The sequence below is a fragment of the Manduca sexta genome, chromosome 12 (assembly GCF_014839805.1).
Source record: "Manduca sexta isolate Smith_Timp_Sample1 chromosome 12, JHU_Msex_v1.0, whole genome shotgun sequence".
Classification (NCBI taxonomy): Eukaryota; Metazoa; Arthropoda; class Insecta; order Lepidoptera; family Sphingidae; genus Manduca; species Manduca sexta.
The window spans coordinates 9,940,709-9,961,867 of NC_051126.1; the positions used below are offsets into that span (position 1 = coordinate 9,940,709).

The 21,159-nt window shown below is 38.4% G+C and overlaps 1 protein-coding gene across 2 annotated transcripts; it reads right to left on the reverse strand.

The window, feature by feature from the left end:
- Positions 1–5,783: 5,783 nt before the first annotated feature.
- LOC115443658 lies at positions 5,784–20,472 on the reverse strand. 2 transcript variants are annotated; one of them, XM_030169143.2, is made up of 16 exons: positions 20,277–20,472; positions 20,088–20,208; positions 18,119–18,248; positions 17,607–17,915; positions 16,719–16,857; positions 16,161–16,314; positions 15,274–15,408; positions 15,029–15,129; positions 14,210–14,298; positions 13,698–13,819; positions 12,589–12,700; positions 11,394–11,543; positions 10,368–10,471; positions 9,808–9,912; positions 9,517–9,725; positions 5,784–6,369 (listed from the first exon to the last, which is right to left on the reverse strand). In XM_030169143.2, coding segments are annotated over exons 1-16 (2,133 nt in total). In that variant the 5' UTR covers positions 20,279–20,472; the 3' UTR covers positions 5,784–6,218. The 2 variants fall into 2 exon arrangements, with proteins under 2 accessions (XP_030025003.2, XP_030025004.2); XM_030169144.2 differs by having other exon boundaries at positions 5,786–6,369; positions 16,161–16,296.
- Between the last annotated feature and the right edge of the window lie 687 nt (positions 20,473–21,159).

Sequence of the window (21,159 nt, forward strand, 5' to 3'; positions counted from 1 at the left end):
AATGATTGCAGATTTGGATGGAGATCAATCTCATGAGCTAATCTCATATTATAGCACATTTGTAGCACCTGAGCTTTATACACCAAAGAATTCTAACCCTCATGACAGTTGGCGCTATCATCCTTCTCGTTAGAGTAATAAGATTAGAGTCTGAATTACCAAAACTGTTTGTTGCTGATATATAAGATGTATTGCTTGTTCTATGTTTACAGCTGTTATAAAATTATGTTTTTGTGTTATGCAGATTTTGACCATAGTTTCAACTTTGGTCAGATAGGATGAAAAGAGATAAAAATGGTATTATTATTATTACATAGATGAGTGTACTGTATTGTTAATTATAGCTTGATTATTACCAACAATTTACAGAAATTTATTTATCAAAATAGATAAAACTTAAACGATAGGTTTTATGTGTAATTAATTCTAATTAACCCTTTTTATCTCTGTTCACTTTCCATGTTGGATGTAAACTATCTCCATTCCTATGTTACAAAATGTAAAAACTTGTTTGTATTTATTTTAGCAATTATTAATATGACTCTTATACTATGTATTAAGATTGTACCTGGTCAATGATCCATACTGTTAGAGGTATGAAAAATTTTTAGATGCAAATTGTGGCCTTAGTTTGTGAATGTATAGTTAGGCTTCATTTAAATATTAAATGGACAAATTGAAAAGGTCTGCTTGTAAGTTTTGAACTATAACACAATCTACATTACACAAAAAATGAATACAAACCTACACCAAAGTAGACTGCATTGAAGCACGAAATTATTAAAAATATAAGTATGGAAACTCCATATATATTTCAGTATTCACACTGATATAAATTTGCTATTTTATTGTTAAATCTGTTGCATTGCAGTCCACCTTGTGTCCAGTATTACCCTTGGCTTGCTGTATGTAGCTTAACAAAGAATTCTAGTCATTTATGTAGCCAATGTATAGCTTAATATTTACTCATATCATTTTCATTGGCCTGGAGTGTTCAATATTAATGTATTAATCATGTAATAAGTATAAGACGATCAATGGAAATGATTCTACTAGTTTTAGAAACCAATATCTGTGAGTCTGATAATTTAGTATTAATGTTCTGAAATAAATTTGTGTGTTGTTCATTTGACTTTGTTTCTTATTTTAGCTATATTATTAAGTTTTTTTTGTACTGATCGCTGTTTCAAGTTACCAGTTCATTGGTTGTTTGTAAGATAGATCTACAAAAAATATATCAATACTTACAACAGTGAAACTACTGTTTATAAAAAAGTTATTATGTAGTTTATCCAAACTCTTTCATAATATAATCAAAAGGTTGTAAATACGGATAAAACAAAAAAAATATTTTTATAAAAAATCTTTATTTACAAACTATTTCCAATGAAGTATTTCTGCTTGCATTTTTGTCTTTATACATCTCTTTAGTTAGAGGAGACTTAACGCATTTACATAGGTATAAGGTGATAGATATACACGCTAACATTACGCTTTTATCGAAGGCTATCGAAGGCCCGAAGGGGTAGGCAGAGATGCAATCAGTGCATCTACTTTTCGCCGAGTTCGTTCCGTCCCATGATGTAATAGAAGGCGAGTCTCCGAATAATACGCTTAGATGATAGCAGAAAACAAAATATTTTCTGACCCGGGACTCGAATTCAGGACCTCAGAGCAGTGGTCGTACTGCGTACGCTATACAATTACGCTACCGAAGCAGTCGGCGAGTCATCATATGGCAATACGTATCATTGTATTGCGGGCTGCATGAGTATAAAAACATTAAATGCACATATAAAACAAATGCTTCGCATTTATAACCTTTTTTGTAATCATCGTGAGTTATTTTTCTACAAAATAGTATTTTTAAACCTTGTGGTCAATCAGTCAATCAATCATTTAAGTGGATGAGAACATTACAAGGCAATATGTAGTTGGCGAAAATCTTCGCTTGAATATTTACATTTATCGACATTTTATTCGTGATTACAAAACGATGTATAATTATATCTAATATCACTATATTCTGTGGCGATAAATCAAAGGAAAGATACAAGCCACGTGTGAATATATACTAATAAGTACAATAACTGGTAATTATTCCATAATATTACCTGGTTAATAATCATCTAACTGTCATTGTCCTAGTGTAATCTTCGTTATACGCTCACTAAATAATTTACTTTATAAAAAGTACAGTCTTTAAATATACATTCGAGAAATGCTATCCTCCCTACTAATAAATATTGTATACGTTAAATGACATTCGTCGCCAGAGAAAGCGAGACAAATCTTATAGCTGAGAAGCATATACAGCATCTATTAGTAAGGCCTTACGAATATCGATGACATTAAAATTTACTGTCACATTCAGATTACAAAAGTTGTTTACAGCTATTACAAAATGTTAAAAAGTACATTATTGCATTCACTAGCGGCCTTAATTAAGCGAAGGCCTGGGCAGCAGCTCGTTGTGAGGAAAAAAACTAGATTCAAGGTATATATTTTTTTATCATTCTTCTTACCTGACATCCTTTGATCAGTCGGTTTTTTATCACTTCTTACAACTAATTCTACTTTATACATTATAATAGCGTCTACCAATTGTATCAAAGTGACGTAAAGGAATTATAGTAAATCCGACATCAACAACATTATATGATATCGACAACTATGACTAATGGAATGACAATATTAAAATCTCTCATCCTTTTAGGCAACAGGCTGCGCCAAGAGAATAAATACATCCAAAAAGTCCGCACCTTACTTTGTGCAGTTGAATAGAAAGTTATTTTTATTTCTTACCACTTATACATAATATTTACAAATAACATGCCGAGTTTCCCGCGCATTCCTTTGTTACTGCGCGAATAAACCAATACTGTAGTTCCATACACGTAACGTGTGAAAATTAGCGCTACAAACATACAGTCTACACAACAGGTGTGTTCACATTTGCTACGTAAAAATAGTTTAATGTTTTCTGTCTTACTGCTGTAGGGAGCATTTTTAAACGCTAGGTGTATGTTCCCGCATCCGCGTAGATTTTGCATGACATGTTCCCCAAATTGGTGTTGCGCGCTTAAAAACACAACACGTGTGAGAGCCGCAGTAAACCTATCAAAATTAGGCGCAAACATGTTTTATAACAATCATGATTAACACGTTAACGTGTTATCTTTGTTAGTGTTCGCTCTATAGGCCCAATTTCGAGAAATATAAAAGCTATAATCACAATGTAGCTTTTTTGTAGTTTGATTACAAAAAAAGGATAAATAGATATGCATATCTTATACTAAATAGTAAAAATCCTCGTGGTACGGCTATCCGAGTATATCATCTCAATACAGAAAACTTAACAATTCGAAATTAAAAATAGTGCATTTTACAGGATTTATTTTTCAAATCCTCAAAAATATAATCAAATTCTAAACACTTCTAAAGTACAGAACGATAAAACTGTTGTAACGCTCGATTGTAAATAAATCAAACATTTCTCATTTAAAATTTAAATCGATTCAAATAGCGAAAATTTTGGGTCCGCCTGGGCGGCAAGAACCTAAGTTAGTTCACTAGCTACTAACATATATATCTGGGGCATGATTCCCTACGACAATGCCAAACTCGTAACACGGCGTGTTTTGTTAACTTCGTGTTATGAGTGTGTAAGGGTATTTTGTATGCCAATTTGACATTTCATGAACACGATGAGGTGTGACACATCCTTACGGGCATGTTACGAATTGTCAAAATAACGTGCGGCAATCCAGCGCGTCTATGCGCGTTTAGACAAATTAATTATTTAGATACAACGACTGTATAATTTCTATTGACGATAGTATCCTCTTTACATCGTGAAAACTCAAATATAATATTCTACCTTATCAGAAACAAAACAAACATAAATCCTAAATGATCGAATTAATATTCAAACCTATGTTTTTGTATCTTGATAGTCAAATTTGTGTTATGGGCTCAGCGGTGAAAAATAAGCTACTTTACTACTGGCAACCCGACTTTTGACGACAATTGAGGTCAATCAAGTTTATTTTTTATTACTTCGATGTAATATTTCTATTAGTAAATAGATAGGCCAAACTAATATAAAACACTAATGAAGGTATCTTTTAAACAATGTTTTCTTAATTATGTACATTACAATTAATACTATGTAGTTTCTTTGTGGTGAAAGTTTTGTACCTATAAAGTTTGATAACAATAAAGATTATTGAAGAAATTTTACTAGTTATACATTATTGTTGTTATAAGTAATTGGTAGATGTCTTAATCAAGGGCTTAGCCAGCTTTAAATTAAATATCAAAAATCTTCTAAATGTGAATATCGATCCAGGGAAACAAAGCAAAATTTCATGTAGGTAATCCCAATAATTTTACACAATTACAAACAAAAGTGTGTAATCATGTTAAATCTAAAATTGTTTCTACAAACACTTCCTTTTTTATTTTAGAGACCAAAGGCATCTTACATTGAATACTAATGTTAACAAAACTGATAATATCAAATGTAATAATAAAATAATTTCTTTTACAGGATAGTGAATGTAATGCAAGATATTCCAAATAAATAATAGTAAAATATACTCAGTTTTAACAACACATTATTTTTGTTTTATTTTTATTTGTTGTTCAGTCTTAGATAACATAATAAACTTAAGTAAAATTTCTATACATGAGTTTGAATGTTTGTTAATTAATCAGTTTCACCTTAATAACTAAATGAATTTTTATGAAATATGGTACTCAGACAGTGAGCTGTGGATTGAATAAAGTACTTTTTATTCCAAAAAGATTAATGCCGGTTGAGCGGCAAATAGAAGTTACTAGGTAATAGAGCTATAATTTTTAAAAATAACGTTTAATAGGCAATATACACTTATTTTAATTATTGTTGGTAAGTCTGTTATATGTGAGTGTCTGTCTTAATAGTTATAAGGTGTCTACGGCAATAGTCTATTTCTATAGCCAAGTTAAACTGTGTCCATGCACTGATGTGTACCAGTTTAGAGGAAATTGTAACTAGCGTAATTACTTTATAAGACCTAAAATCTTTGTCTCATTCTGAAACCTACTGTGGAACGTCATATAGTGCTTTACAATTCAAAGTTCCGGATGGCATTGTAACTGTTTATGGGCGGTCGTATCGCTTATCATCAGGTAAACGGCATCCTCGTCACATTATTTAACTAAATAAAAAAAGAATTTGAGTTAATGCCTTGTCGATTTTGCAACAAATTTTATAATGGAAGGTCCGTAGAATTCCTATTAATATACGTTGTTAGCGCTAATTTAACATAAACTGCATAAGCACAACAGCATTTACTATTATTCATATAACAGCATTCGTGTAAAATCTTCAGTAGCATTCAATATATCAATTCAATTCAATTTTTAAAATGTGGCTTTAGTAAACAAATCAAGTAAATAAGTCTATGACATTGACATTTGACAATCATTTTGAAGTAATATTTTTTCGTTTGAAAACAATCACAGTCTACAGAAATTTCTTTAAATTATTTTTATATTCCTTTCATGTTTCTTACATTTAAGTGTATATAAAAATGGGATTAAATAAAGTTTGGCAGTGATTTATTCGAGTTATATCATTTAATATCACGAATACAAACAAAAAAAAGCCTTTTCAAAAAAACCGATACTTGCCGATTCGAGGGGATGAAAGATTTCTGAACGCATTAACACATCGTAATATAAAAAATATTAAGCATAGACAACCTATCGTACGGCATACACAATACCTATTTTTCAATTACACATCGTGGCGCGTGTATGAAACGCGTTTGTGTTTAGAGCTTGTTTTGACAACACGCGTTTACGGTGTGTTTTCGCGAGTAGCATAGGGAATCAACCTACTGAGCAATACAAACGATGAGGTTATCGATATAAATTTAAAAATAACTTTTTAAAACTGCTACCATAACACATACTTTTGGAGAGAAATTAAAATTATTATTTTCGGATGACTAGTCTGTTAGGAATATTATAGTAATAATTATAGCAGGTATTATTATTGGCAAAACGATTCGTTTGTGTATGTATGATATGGAGTGATTATTTTGCTCAAGTTGATAGATTTTTTGATTATATACATACACACGTTTCGTAAATAGTGCTATAGTCTATACAATGTTTATTGTAGATCATACTCCTCGTAAGTCATAACGAAATTAGGAACTAAAATTTTAGGGTACCACCATTTTTTGTTGCACATTTTTGTCAGGGATCACTTCATACTCTACTAGGTCGATCAGTTTTTGCGCCGCCAGTTGCTCGGCTATGCTGTACCCTTCCTCGTCGAACAACTCCACGGTTATTTCGTCATAGTCACGTGCACTGAAAAGAAAACGTAATGGTTAGTGAGCTAAACTTCTAATCTAATCGTAATCCCACGGGCCACACAAGCCAAATGTTGGTTATTAGTTTTAGCCCGCGGTACCACCTGCGTTAGTCACAGCAATATATAAGATTGTATCTTCCCATTTTAGTTCCTATATCTAAATCTGCTCTTTGTATTATTATTGTACATAATAAGTATAACGTTAGGTGGCAGCGGGTGGCGCGGGTGTGGTGTGTGGTGTGCGGCATGCGGCGTGCGGCGTGCGGCGTGCGGTGTGTAGTGTGTGTGTGTGGTGTGTAGTGTGTGTGTGTGGTGTGTAGTATGTATGTGGTGTGTAGTGTGTGGTGTGTGTGGTGTGTGTGGTGTGTAGTTTGTGGTGTGTGTGGTGTGTGTGTGTGTGTGTGGTGTGTGTGTGTGTGTGTGGTGTGTGTGGTGTGTGGTGTGTGTGTGGTGTGTGTGGTGTGTGTGGTGTGTGGTGTGTGTGGTGTGTGGTGTGTGTGGTGTGTGTGTTGTGTGTGTTGTGTGTGTTGTGTGTGTGTGTGTGTGTGTGTGTGTGTGTGTGTGTGTGTGTGTGTGTGTGTGTGTGTGTGTGTGTGTGGCGTGTGTGTGGTGTGTGTGTGGTGTGTGTGGTGTACTGACACGACGTGCGCGTCGAGCGCGCGGTTGAAGGCGCGGTCGGTGAGCGCGCGGCGCGCGGCGCCCCACAGCTGCGTGAGTCGCGGCCGCGCGCACGCCCGCCAGCACGCAGTGTACAGTGGTGTGTGGCGTGTGTGTGGTGTGTGTGTGGTGTGTGTGGTGTACTGACACGACGTGCGCGTCGAGCGCGCGGTTGAAGGCGCGGTCGGTGAGCGCGCGGCGCGCGGCGCCCCACAGCTGCGAGTCGCGGCCGCGCGCGCACGCCCGCCAGCACGCAGTGTACAGTGGTGTGTGTGGCGTGTGTGTGGTGTGTGTGTGTGGTGTGTGTGGTGTACTGACACGACGTGCGCGTCGAGCGCGCGGTTGAAGGCGCGGTCGGTGAGCGCGGCGCGCGGCGCCCCACAGCTGCGAGTCGCGGCCGCGCGCACGCCCGCCAGCACGCAGTGTACAGTGGTGTGTGGCGTGTGTGTGGTGTGTGTGTGGTGTGTGTGGTGTACTGACACGACACCTCGTCGAGCGCGCGGTTGAAGGCGCGGTCGGTGAGCGCGCGGCGCGCGGCGCCCCACAGCTGCGAGTCGCGGCCGCGCGCGCGCACGCCCGCCAGCACGCAGTGTACAGTGGTGTGTGGCGTGTGTGTGGTGTGTGTGTGGTGTGTGTGGTGTACTGACACGACGTGCGCGTCGAGCGCGCGGTTGAAGGCGCGGTCGGTGAGCGCGCGGCGCGGCGCCCCACAGCTGCGAGTCGCGGCCGCGCGCGCGCACGCCCGCCAGCACGCAGTGTACAGTGGTGTGTGGCGTGTGTGTGGTGTGTGTGTGGTGTGTGTGGTGTACTGACACGACGTGCGCGTCGAGCGCGCGGTTGAAGGCGCGGTCGGTGAGCGCGCGGCGCGCGGCGCCCCACAGCTGCGAGTCGCGGCCGCGCGCGCGCACGCCCGCCAGCACGCAGTGTACAGTGGTGTGTGGCGTGTGTGTGGTGTGTGTGTGGTGTGTGTGTGGTGTGTGTGGTGTACTGACACGACGTGCGCGTCGAGCGCGCGGTTGAAGGCGCGGTCGGTGAGCGCGCGGCGCGCGGCGCCCCACAGCTGCGAGTCGCGGCCGCGCGCGCACGCCCGCCAGCACGCAGTGTACAGTGGTGTGTGGCGTGTGTGTGGTGTGTGTGTGGTGTGTGTGGTGTACTGACACGACGTGCGCGTCGAGCGCGCGGTTGAAGGCGCGGTCGGTGAGCGCGCGGCGCGCGGCGCCCCACAGCTGCGAGTCGCGGCCGCGCGCGCACGCCCGCCAGCACGCAGTGTACAGTGGTGTGTGGCGTGTGTGTGGTGTGTGTGTGGTGTGTGTGGTGTACTGATACGACGTGCGCGTCGAGCGCGCGGTTGAAGGCGCGGTCGGTGAGCGCGCGGCGCGCGGCGCCCCACAGCTGCGAGTCGCGGCCGCGCGCGCACGCCCGCCAGCACGCAGTGTACAGTGGTGTGTGGCGTGTGTGTGGTGTGTGTGTGGTGTGTGTGGTGTACTGACACGACGTGCGCGTCGAGCGCGCGGTTGAAGGCGCAGTCGGTGAGCGCGCGGCGCGCGGCGCCCCACAGCTGCGAGTCGCGGCCGCGCGCGCACGCCCGCCAGCACGCAGTGTACAGTGGTGTGTGGCGTGTGTGTGGTGTGTGTGTGGTGTGTGTGGTGTACTGACACGACGTGCGCGTCGAGCGCGCGGTTGAAGGCGCGGTCGGTGAGCGCGCGGCGCGCGGCGCCCCACAGCTGCGAGTCGCGGCCGCGCGCGCACGCCCGCCAGCACGCAGTGTACAGTGGTGTGTGGGGTGTGTGTGTGGTGTGTGTGTGGTGTGTGTGGTGTACTGACACGACGTGCGCGTCGAGCGCGCGGTTGAAGGCGCGGTCGGTGAGCGCGCGGCGCGCGGCGCCCCACAGCTGCGAGTCGCGGCCGCGCGCGCACGCCCGCCAGCACGCAGTGTACAGTGGTGTGTGGCGTGTGTGTGGTGTGTGTGTGGTGTGTGTGGTGTACTGACACGACGTGCGCGTCGAGCGCGCGGTTGAAGGCGCGGTCGGTGAGCGCGCGGCGCGCGGCGCCCACAGCTGCGAGTCGCGGCCGCGCGCGCACGCCCGCCAGCACGCAGTGTACAGTGGTGTGTGGCGTGTGTGTGGTGTGTGTGTGGTGTGTGTGGTGTACTGACACGACGTGCGCGTCGAGCGCGCGGTTGAAGGCGCAGTCGGTGAGCGCGCGGCGCGCGGCGCCCCACAGCTGCGAGTCGCGGCCGCGCGCACGCCCGCCAGCACGCAGTGTACAGTGGTGTGTGGCGTGTGTGTGGTGTGTGTGTGGTGTGTGTGGTGTACTGACACGACGTGCGCGTCGAGCGCGCGGTTGAAGGCGCGGTCGGTGAGCGCGCGGCGCGCGGCGCCCACAGCTGCGAGTCGCGGCCGCGCGCGCACGCCCGCCAGCACGCAGTGTACAGTGGTGTGTGGCGTGTGTGTGGTGTGTGTGTGTGGTGTGTGTGGTGTACTGACACGACGTGCGCGTCGAGCGCGCGGTTGAAGGCGCGGTCGGTGAGCGCGCGGCGCGCGGCGCCCCACAGCTGCGAGTCGCGGCCGCGCGCGCGCACGCCCGCCAGCACACAGCGCAGTGCCTGCATCGGCAGCCACTGGTACCGCGCCTCCAGCACCTTTATCTGGTCCTCCTTCACCCACAGTATCGTGCCGTAGTCTATGTACTGCACCTGAGACGACATACAATATAATCCATCACATTATTTTAACGAAAAACGATAGGTGAGCAAGCATAAACATAAAATAACGTACCTCAACGTTTTGATCTGCGCGAGTGACGGACAGGACGCGAGCGCGGTACCAGTTACCGTCCATGGGGTACAGCGCGGCTACCAGCTCACCTGGCGCTGGACTTATCTGTAAATAGGTAAACTATCTTAACACTTATCGAGTTGCTCCACGCTAAGCGTATTTACAGCCGTTTTTAACAAACGATCCTAATCTCAATCTTCGATTCCGAGAATGAACCAATCAAAATAAGTTTTTTGTAAACACGCCAAAAAAAAAATTGTTCTGATTGGTCCCTTTTTGGATTAGATCGAAAATAGCGAATGGGTTCACTTATTGAAAATATCGGTAAGTACGCAGCTGTATATTACGTACTCGTGAAGATTCAAATAAAAATTTACTATTATCTTCGGAGTTTAATATTATTATATCAAGAATCCTCAAGCTAGAAGTCAGACTCCCATAATAAAAGTAAGCTATACAGTTTTATTAGTTATCGATAAAATTCGACAAGGCTCTAACATTTTATCTTTACACTCACATATTTTAACTATAATCGAACTGGCCTATTGAAATAGTCTTACCGTCAATGGTTTGTAATTCATTCTCGTGGCAGGACTATTCATGTCTTTTATGAGACTCGTCAGGGTCGTTGGGGGTAGAATCACGCCGAACTCGGGAATGTCCTCTGAAACGCAATGGCCGTGTACATTATAAAAGATCGCATACCCAGCGGGTGGAATGTAGTGTAGAAATATTTTTCAGATTTTATCGCGGTTTTTGTATTATAATTTTCTCTCGACGTTTCGAAGACTGTAGCCTTCATGGTCACAAGGGAACTGAGATGTAGGTCGTTCAATAAGTATCTACAATGTCTACCTACATTTTACAATTGACAACATTTCATTTTTTCAACATAAGTACTTAAATGTTTATATTTTATGAAACTTGTTCTAAAATTATGAGACCCACATTTTTTCTTTTTTTCGCATTCAGATATTTTCCATTCACGATTTTCATATTGAATTTTGTTTAATTCTAAAAGGGTGTAAGTACCAAATTACATCATATATACGGCTAAAGACATAATGGACCTTTGCTTCACAGTAAAAAAAAAGTAGTGACAGTTTTTTTCCTTTCTCTCTCACTTTGAAAGTGTAAGTTGTGACGTACCTATTGTAATATTGACATTTGACATTGACAAATAACGGTGTATTCGTTTTTAAAATAAATAGTAAGGTGGACCAAGGAACTACTTCATTCATCCGTATGTGACGTCATCAAGCATTTTTGGGTTTATAATTTTTTTCTTCGAAATTAAGTATTGAAAATACATAATCCAACTCAGAGTAGAAAAATTAAGAAACGGTGTTTTTGTTTCAGGCACCTTTAGATCTTGTAATGTCAATTATACCAAAACCGTGATAAAATCAGGAAAATAGTTTAACATTCGCATAAACATAGGAAATTATTATCATCCGATAATTTATTTAATTCAATATTTAAAACAAAAATCAGTCACTCAGGTTTACATCAAAACACTTTTTAGACAGGATTAAAACTTGCTAATATTGCAAAAAAGGTATAAAATAGATAAAAAAATATTTTACCTTCTTTCTCGTCATCGTGCACAAACTGCACGTACAGCCTGTCGAAGTGGCACACGTACGTGACGAGCAGCTTGTGCCACGTGCCCGGCTCCGGCAGCGGCAACGACTTGCACTTGGCCACCACCTCCACTCTGTCCAGCGTCCAGCCGTCTGGAACATAGGATAGTCAAAAATGTATTTATTAACTTAAATGTCGGTTCATGTATCAGAAGAGGCATTCGGCCTTTAAAATTTAATACGACGAAATTTTAAAGGCCGAAATATCCATGCATATTAATTATTTTTACGTTTTTCTTTCAACTGCGAGAACTAATCACTAACTAGACGTGAATTTAAATTCTTTACTTGTCAATACTTGTTTAGTTACCCAGATTAAAGGTGAAACAAAATGTATGAAAAATGGACCTTAAGCTATAACCTTAATCTAAAAAGTCAGCATACTTATCAAAAATATTAATTCGAAACTAATCCTGAACTTTGATGCAGTTTATGAGTCTATCAGGGTAGCTTTTGTTCGCGGCTTCGCCCGCGTAAAGGAGTTTTTCGGGATAATTTTTTTTTTCGACTTACTTGATTATAGATAAGATCATTATATTAAGACCAAATTACACAAAATCATTTTAAATTGTAGCCTATGTGTTATTCGGATGTATAACCAATATTACTGTATTATAATTTCATCCAAATCCGTAGCGTAGTTTTTTTCGTTAAAGAGGAACAAACATACATACATCCATCCTCACAAATTTTCACATTTATAATATTAGTAGGATAGATTCATTAAAAAAATTTGCGGCAATGATTGCGGTCCAGCTTTATAGATTCTAAGTACAGTACTTTAGGAAAAAGGTTGCTACACACATTCCAGTAACAACATTTTCAAGTCAAGAATTTTTTATAATTTTCCGTTTAGTAGCTTCCCTGCCAGCCCGACCTGGCTTCTTTGTTTACTAAGTATATTTTTCATTTATTTTATTTTAAATATAAATTGTCTTTGTTTATATAAGCTAATCTAATTAAGTAATAATTAAATATTCTCATGTACCTTGACTTATCACAAGTGCAACTATGTTCGCCTACGTGATGAATAAAGCATTTTTATTTTTATTTTATTTTTATCAAAATTAGCAAACCAACTCTAGTAGTAAAAATACAACACTGCCAAAAGCAATATAATGAATTTACTGAAACAAACCTGGGTGTTTAACGACGTGTCTTTTAGTGCATTTGGTGCCTTTGTAGCAAGTCTTGGCCGGCCCGCCTTTGTAATGTTTACATATATCCGCTTCGTCACGGTTGTGGTAACCCTAAAAAAAAACAAAAAAAAGTCAAGTTGTTCCGGTGTGAGGTGTAGATCTGGTAAATACAAATACAATTTTTTTATTGCTAAATGTAGGTGCAACAAAATGTTTTAATACAATCTACCGGGATAGGTACCGGTATGCAATACAATTTTTGTAAGATAAGTGTGCTAAAAAAAAATAAGTTGTTCCGGTGTAAGAAGATGTACTTCTGGTAAGATAAGTGGAGGTGATTTTTCTTAATGTTATACTGTGGTTGCTATTACACTGTGTAGATTTTGAGTAATCACGGAATTGGATACCAACTTATTACGTCATAGGCTGGATGTATTAAAAAATATAACTACGAATTGTGAACCTCCTCCTTTTTTGAAAGTCGGTTAAAACTAAGCTAAATCATTGCTGCAACAAATTGGGCTGCTATGGGACGTAATTTCTATAGTAGTCACTATCATATTTTTTTTATTTGAATTGTCAGAATAGTCAAAGTGGACCTTTACTTGCTGATACTCTTTTTACACTGACAGTTCATGATATTTTTTTTTTTATAAGATACAAGCCCCGCACTTAACACCCGGGGAAAAGAGCAAATGGGATACTAAAATCCCCCGCCTTAGCGACTGCAAGGCCCTGGAGGAGAATTGAAAGAGGAAAAGGGAAGGAAACGTTGAGGAAGGAGAAGGCACCATCTTAGGATGGGCGGAGCGGAGAAGGAAGGGAAATGTTCGCGAGTCCCTCATAAGCCTCAATGTGAACTTACAACTACGAGGTATACACATTTGTATATATATCAATACTATATCGGACAATTAACATTTCCAATTCCTCCCTATCTTTCTATTTGATTAATTTCGTTGCGGGTAATGAGAAATTAGTTTTCCCTGAGACTCGCCGAGCTTCACCGCTCGGTGTCATAAAATGCGTGCCACTGCCGATCCTGGCTTACAGGAGATGTAGTTGTGGGTGTGAAGGCGGGAAAGTCTCTGTATATATCGATACTAACCGTCACAGCTTCAACGGGATCGTCATATTCCGGACATTGCGATATATCCAACTCTGGGTCCAAGTTCACATTAGCTGAGTCTGGTTCTTTATTGACCTCGGGAGTCACTTCCTCTTTGTCAACTAAAAATATATCATTGACATTTGACTTTCTTACTTATTACATTACTAATTGAGCTATATTTAGTTTACTACTTTCAATTGGCTAAACAATCTTTAATTCTTATGGGACCTTTAGTCACGTATTTTTTTTATTACAATTATTTTTTATAAGTGACTCCACTGCACCTGATGGTAAGTGGAGTGGGTCTCAATGAAATGTTCGACACAATTATGTCGGCCTGTTGGAACCGAGTATACACAGGGTGATCCCAAAACACGATACACTTACATGGGCCATTGTGACGGGTTTTAACACCCTGTGTACTGTGGTCGCCATTCGGGGAGATATAAAATATATCCTACCACTAGGAAATAATAAATAATACATACATTAAAGCAAATAATACATACTTGCGTATCCCAGGCCTTCGGTAATGATGATTTCATTAAGCGTCTTCTTATCTGGCAGAATAACGTACACGCCGAGTGATTCCGATGTGCTGCAAAAGAGTAAAAAAAAAATTGTAATAGAAGAGCGACAAACGAGGTTTCATTATAGTCCACTAGATTTTTATGAGAAATTATCACCTAGTTCTAGAAAATATGTCTATTATCTTGGTACAATTGTGTAACTTGCACAAATCCGTAACATGTATATATTATTATACTTATTTATCGTGTAAGCCAGTGGTTCCCACTATTTTTTCTCATAGACCACTTTAAAAATTTTGCTAGTTCCGTTGGACCCCCTGCAGCTAAATATCTACCATATTCCCAGAGTTTGCAGATATTAGCTTAGCTTCAAAAATTTGATGTTTAAGTTCAAAAATCAAATATAAATATTAATTAACCTCTGTTGGAATTTTGTTTATTCTTAGCTACAGCTTGCACAGTTTTTAGCTTCTTTTTTGTGAGTTACTTTTTTTAAATATTTGTTTTAATTTCTCTACAGGATATATATAGTCAGGCATAGGTTAACATACTGCGTGAACGTCTCCAAATTATATTGTGCTTAATTTGCTGCGCTTAAGTGACTTTTAGTTTAAATTATGTGCATGTTGAGTTTTCCTAACTTGGGCTTATAGCTATAAGTTATAACATTTAAATGATTGTAATCGTAACTCTATTGTAATCGTAAATCGACTCGCCCTGCCTCAGCAAGTGAACACGGTCCATAAGAGTGCTATATAATATATAATATTTTAGTTACAAAGAGTGTAATGTACTCACTTATCGTCAACATGAATCACGCATATCGTACCAATATAGTTCTTAGTGAAATCTTCGAATGCATCCACAATATTTTCATTTTGATAACTCTGCAAGTCTATCTGCAATATAAAAATAGTAAATGTTGAACACTCTCTTGTGTGATGGATTTGGTAAAAAAATAGACTGTCATTGATTTATACCATGCCATAGGACATTAAAAAAATCTAACATATCAAATGTGGGTAGTAATAAACTGTAATTACCCCCGCTAGATGGCAGCAGCGTGCAAAAGGTGGCGATGTGCAGAAACGCGGCTCCAGCGGGTGTACGTGCGACAACGACACGCGGCGCCTCTCACCAGTGTCCACCACGAACACCTCCACCGTCGGCTCCTTATCCTAATTATATAAAGAAAAACTATTACACCTATGGAGGCTGTTGACATATGTTTAAGCAGGAGGTAAGCGGTACTAAAAATTAAAGTATCGATATCCTTTAACAAAAAGTAACAATTAAAATTTATTATGTAAAAAATTAAGTGCATATGAAAACTAATTGAGATAGCCGCAACTTCGTGCGGCTGTGAGTGAATCCCATTGATTTATATACATAGTTTAATACAAACGAAACATATTCATTGATTAATTTTAGATATCCAAAATGCTTGTTGGACGTCACTAACAGGAATGCGTATTGGTGCGTTGTATACTTGCATCGATGTTTAGAAATACTTATTTTATTGTGCTGGTATAATTAACAATACGTGGTTCAAAATAATGATGTTTATATAGCTTACAAGAAAAATATGTACAAAATCTGTTGCAACTAAATTCAATTTTGATTACATCTCTAGCTTTTTTTTATTGTTTTGAATGACGAGACGAGATAACCTTGTATTACAAAGTATTGTTTGGTATTCCACTACGCTCGCCATCCTGAGACGTGACATGTTAAGTCGCACTAAGTCCAGTAGTTACACTGGCTACAATGTCCTTCAAACCGGAACACAACAATAACTACACACTGCTGCTTGGCGATAGAAATAGACATTGCGGTGGTACCCACCCAGGCGGACTCTCACATATGAAATATCTACCACCAGTAAACACAGTATACTCAATTGAAAAGACAAGTAATGCAAATTACTTACCTCAGTTATTCCAAGAAACAGTCCTCTGTAATAACATTCGTCATCATAAAAAGCGACGTACGGGAGAGACTTTACCTCCTCCGCACTCAAATTAATTTGATTTTCACTGTAATACTCCGTCATTTCTGTCATCAGTCTGCAAAAATTATTAATACTTTAAAACAAATATGTAAAATGTTTACTGAAGATTACCTTCAATGTATGCAGAGTAATGTTTATTTGGCAAAAATTTGTACATACACTTACTTATAACATTATGCTAGTTGATACAATGCAATATAACAAAATATTAACGTATCTAGCTTCCGGCCCAGAACCGATCCCTGTGGCGCTCAATGGGGGAGGCCTATGTCCAGCAGTGGACGATTCAAGGGCTGAAATGATGATCTAGCTTCCATACCCGCCTGGTGTTACGGGAATACTTTGCTGCAGGAAATCCGATATCAACCACCCATCATACAAGGAAAACGGAGATTACTGGTTTCAGTCACACTGCATGCATTGAAGGTAATCTATGAGTATGAACTAACTTAAAAGTAAAATTAAACAACTGCTCACCTGTAAACTTTGTCAACATCTTCAGTGATGACCCAGAAGTACGCTCCGTCGACGTACATAATGGTGCCGTTGATTGTTTGATCAACTTCTAAAATGCTCTGCGCGGGCAGGTTGATCCTCTCTACTGTCGATGTCGAAGCTGTGTTTTGATTGTTGAAACATTGCATTAATGTTCTTAAGATTTATTTATTTTATTTAAATAAGGTTCTCCAACAGTGCACACATATATATTTATATATATATATATATATATATATATATATATATATATATATATATATATATATATATATATATATATATATAAAAATGAATCCCTATTTCCCTTGGTCACGCCATCACGCGTGAACGGCTGGACCGATTTCACTAAATTGTTTTTGTTGTGTTTTTTATTGTCAGGAGAAGGATCTTATGAAAGAAAACATGAAAGAAGTTGAGCGGAACGTTAGAAAATTAAAAAAATGCGACTGACAGAATGCGCGCTGCAAATTCATAGTTAAGACGGGACAACGTCTGTCGGGTTAACTAGTTATTTATAATTTAAAAGTAGTGAATGACATTATGATGTGTGTAACAATTAAAGGAGTACACAACACACAAATTAACATGCAATGTTCATATTTTACAAAAAAAAAAACAAATTAAGACTAATTCTAAAAACTAACCAACCACTTATAACTATTAATTACCAGGAAAACATAAGTATGATAATATATTATGTAGAGCGTTTTATAAATTTGTACTTAATACTAATTTGCTAAGTTAAAATTTTTAAGGGTACGAAATGATAGTGGGTTTAGTTTAAATTTTGGTTGAGGTGCTCTAATATTTATTTCATGACAGATATGTTAAACATTGCTTTTTATAGAGTGATGTAACTATACTAACCATTGAGCGACATGTTTTTCATTTCATCAGTAATTTCACACTGGATCTCCTTAGTGGCCACTTCTTGTTTGACCTGCGGCACACTCTCTGAAGAGCATGATGCACTCGAAAACACTATCAGTTGATCTTCTTTTGGAGTCTTCATTCTCTTTGGCTTCTCAGGAGGATATAGTTTGGTAGGAGCATTAGATGTGGATGGAGTTGGTTCACTTAGTGCATCCAACAAGTTGAAAGGGGGTACTGGCGGGGCAGGCAGAATTGCCAATGTTCTGTCATGTACTGGGGTGTAATCCATGCTGCCTGTCTCTTCTGTTAATAATGAATAGTTAGTTATTTATATATTTTCTTAATTCATAGAATTATACCTACACATTTCCAGACATTATTCTTGCAGCTCTCGAATTAGAATTACTTTGAGAGATTATTAGAATCAATGGTAATTCATTTCAATGAATTTAATAAAATAAACTTAAAAATACAGTTACTAAACTTTTTAAAATAAATGTACACACCCAATTTTCCGACAGCTAGATTGAAGTCAGTAATGACATATGTATATTCGTCTAATATCTTCATACTGCTCAAAAAGCGCTCCTTCAACTCATTCGGGTCACAGTTGAGTTGTAATACAAAACCTTGACTCTGAAATTATAATATACAGTAAAATATAACCATTATAACTTATGAGGTATTATATCTATAATAATAAAAGAATATGTTCTGCTTAAATTATTAAGTATATACTAAAATTATTTGTGTTAAATTCTGGTAGTTATAATATGAAAGTATTTGCCTCCTGGGTTTAGAAAAAGTATATATTTGGGTAATCATACCCTAAGTAAATAATGTCAGCTATCAATCAGTCAAATACCCATGAAAATCAGTACAGTTAATTCATATTTGCACAAAAAAACTGACAAAATACTAAAATTGATTTTTAGGTGAACATGTGTGTAGCAAGCTTACAATTTAGGAAGGAGGGGCGGGGGGAGCAAGCTACTAATACTGATACAGAGGGAACAAGGTGAAAATATCATGTAGGTTATCCAAATAATGTACTTGTGCTGAAACTTGGGGGGGCTGCGAACCATAACCCCATGGTTATGGATACACATTTACATTTTATAATTTAGTAAAATGCTACTATCTTTTAAACAAAATACTTAAATTTTATATGTGTATCTTTTAAACTTACATGACAACAACTATTACATTCAAGGTTCCAAAAATTCCCTGAACATTTATCCTCATTTATAGCAACAACAACAAAATAGACAATTACAACAAAGACAATTCAGGAAATATGCTCAACATCTGTTCTATTATAAAAGGTATGACAGAAAAGCGGCATTTCTTTGTATTTTCAATGGACTAAGACACAACTATAAGGTAAGAAAGGGTTAACTTAATGGTCAGATTTAGAAGTATATGAAATTAGATGTATAACATATAACTACATATAGGCACAACTATATCATAACATGAAAAGTTTTAACTTTTATGTTGTAACATAGTAAACAAAATCATTTATAATGATAAAGAATGTCTCCCTGTTACCAGCACTACTATCAATCTCGGGATTGCATGATGAAACGCTATGTATGAAGGGCAGTCAGTGCGCCATTGCAACCCCTGGTGGTTTATTAATAGTGTTTTACCACAAGTAGGGAAACCATAATGGAATACTCTTAATCTGATCAATCAACAGGGTGGATACAAGTCTTTGCCTGCTATTTGGAATAATAAGTCATAAAAATATTGTACTTGTAATATTAAGCTTGAAGCTTATGTCATCTTGGTGAAGAAATTGACAGAAGAGGAAAACACTAATGCATGGTTTTCTCTTGGTTTGATTTCCCATGATAGTATGCCCATACTATCTATAATTGAATGAATTTCTTGTCAGATGTTGAGTCTTTTACAAACTGTTTTCATCAACTGTTTGAGCAGTAGAAGTTAGTGTCATATTGACCTGCCTTAAGGTCAAATCACCCATATGGCCATTTATTTTGGAGGTTTGACAATGTGCAAAAAAATGGTACAAAGTACCGACTACTAGTAGTAGTAGCCTCTACAACAGCATGCCAACCGGCCTTTTGTCCCTATTAATCATGTTAATAACAGATTTTATACCAATATAAAATTATTTGTCTGGTAATAATTTTGCATTTTGCAAGCGCTCCCTAATATAGTACTAGAATAAAATATAACTTAGACTGCAATATCAAGTACTGCAATGTAATTCATTATTTATATTGATGTTCTAGATAAAGATCCATCAGTTAAGGCACAGATTTATGAAACTAATTACCTATAGCTATTATATTCCAAGTATTTGTTCTATAACAAGTTTTCTGAACAATGCAAGAAAGCACCTGCAATGCGAGTGCAGTCTAATTTTTTTCCGAGTATTGTATATTATATTTTTTAAATTCACTATCAAACTATTTTGAACAATGTAAGCAAGTTTTTATATCTTACCTTCGCTTTTAATTTTTCGATTTCATTAATAGCGTGGTCACATTTCTCTGAAAATTGTTTGATTCTGCATTCCAACTCATTTCTACGGTGCGTCGTCAGCGTAGCTAGGTCTATAAAGCTCCTAAAATTATATATAGTAAAAAAAATGTGCGAATTCAACAAAAAATATAGTCAGTATTAATTACTTACATTTCGATTGATTAACGATGAAATGTTGGAATAAAAAAGTTAAAAAAGTTTTGAGAGTCTTGTCTTTTTTTATTTTATACCCATAAATTGTCGTACTATTCACTGGTTTTTAGATTATTATTTTATATTTGTTTATCGTTTACCCACAATCTGCACAACATACTGACAAGTGACAGTGAGAGAGTGACAGCGAGCAACTTTCTATAAACAATAAACCACAGATCACTGTAAGTTCGAACTCGGTCAAAATTGTCTATGGATCTGGGCAATTCAAGAGAACAAAATAAGTAATAAATTATTTATCGTAGAATTTTTGTTTTAATAATGGTTTTAATTGGGATTTACATTATATTGTACTAAAAGTTATATTTAACACAATACCTTAATTTAATTAATAAATTAATGTTATATGAGTAGTTATCCTCAAGCATTATGGAACTATAGTTTTATTATGCCTTTCTAGGTGGCGTATTTATTTTTATTTTACTATTCGACAATAGATGGCAGTAGTTTAAAGTAATAACATTGAAATTTAAAAAAGGCTTAAAGACCAACTGACGATATTACATTTAGGAGAATTGATTAGGAAACCCAAGCCAAGAAATAAGACGAAGGAGTTATTGGAGTAGGTATATTCTTGATAACTACTGTGTGGCATCGACGTCGTGAATAGTTTCTTGGACTTAATGGGAAGTAAATCGAGCATTTGCTGTGTTAATACCATTCTAGTGCTCGTCTAGGAATAATCTTACCTTGGATTATTAAAGGGGTAAGGTCCTTAGGTGCTAAGAACTTTTGATAATTGAATAATCTAATTCAAGATAGAGTCCTAGTGCAGTACCTAGCAATGATTACTTTCGTAGTGAGTATATTTAAAGTTAAA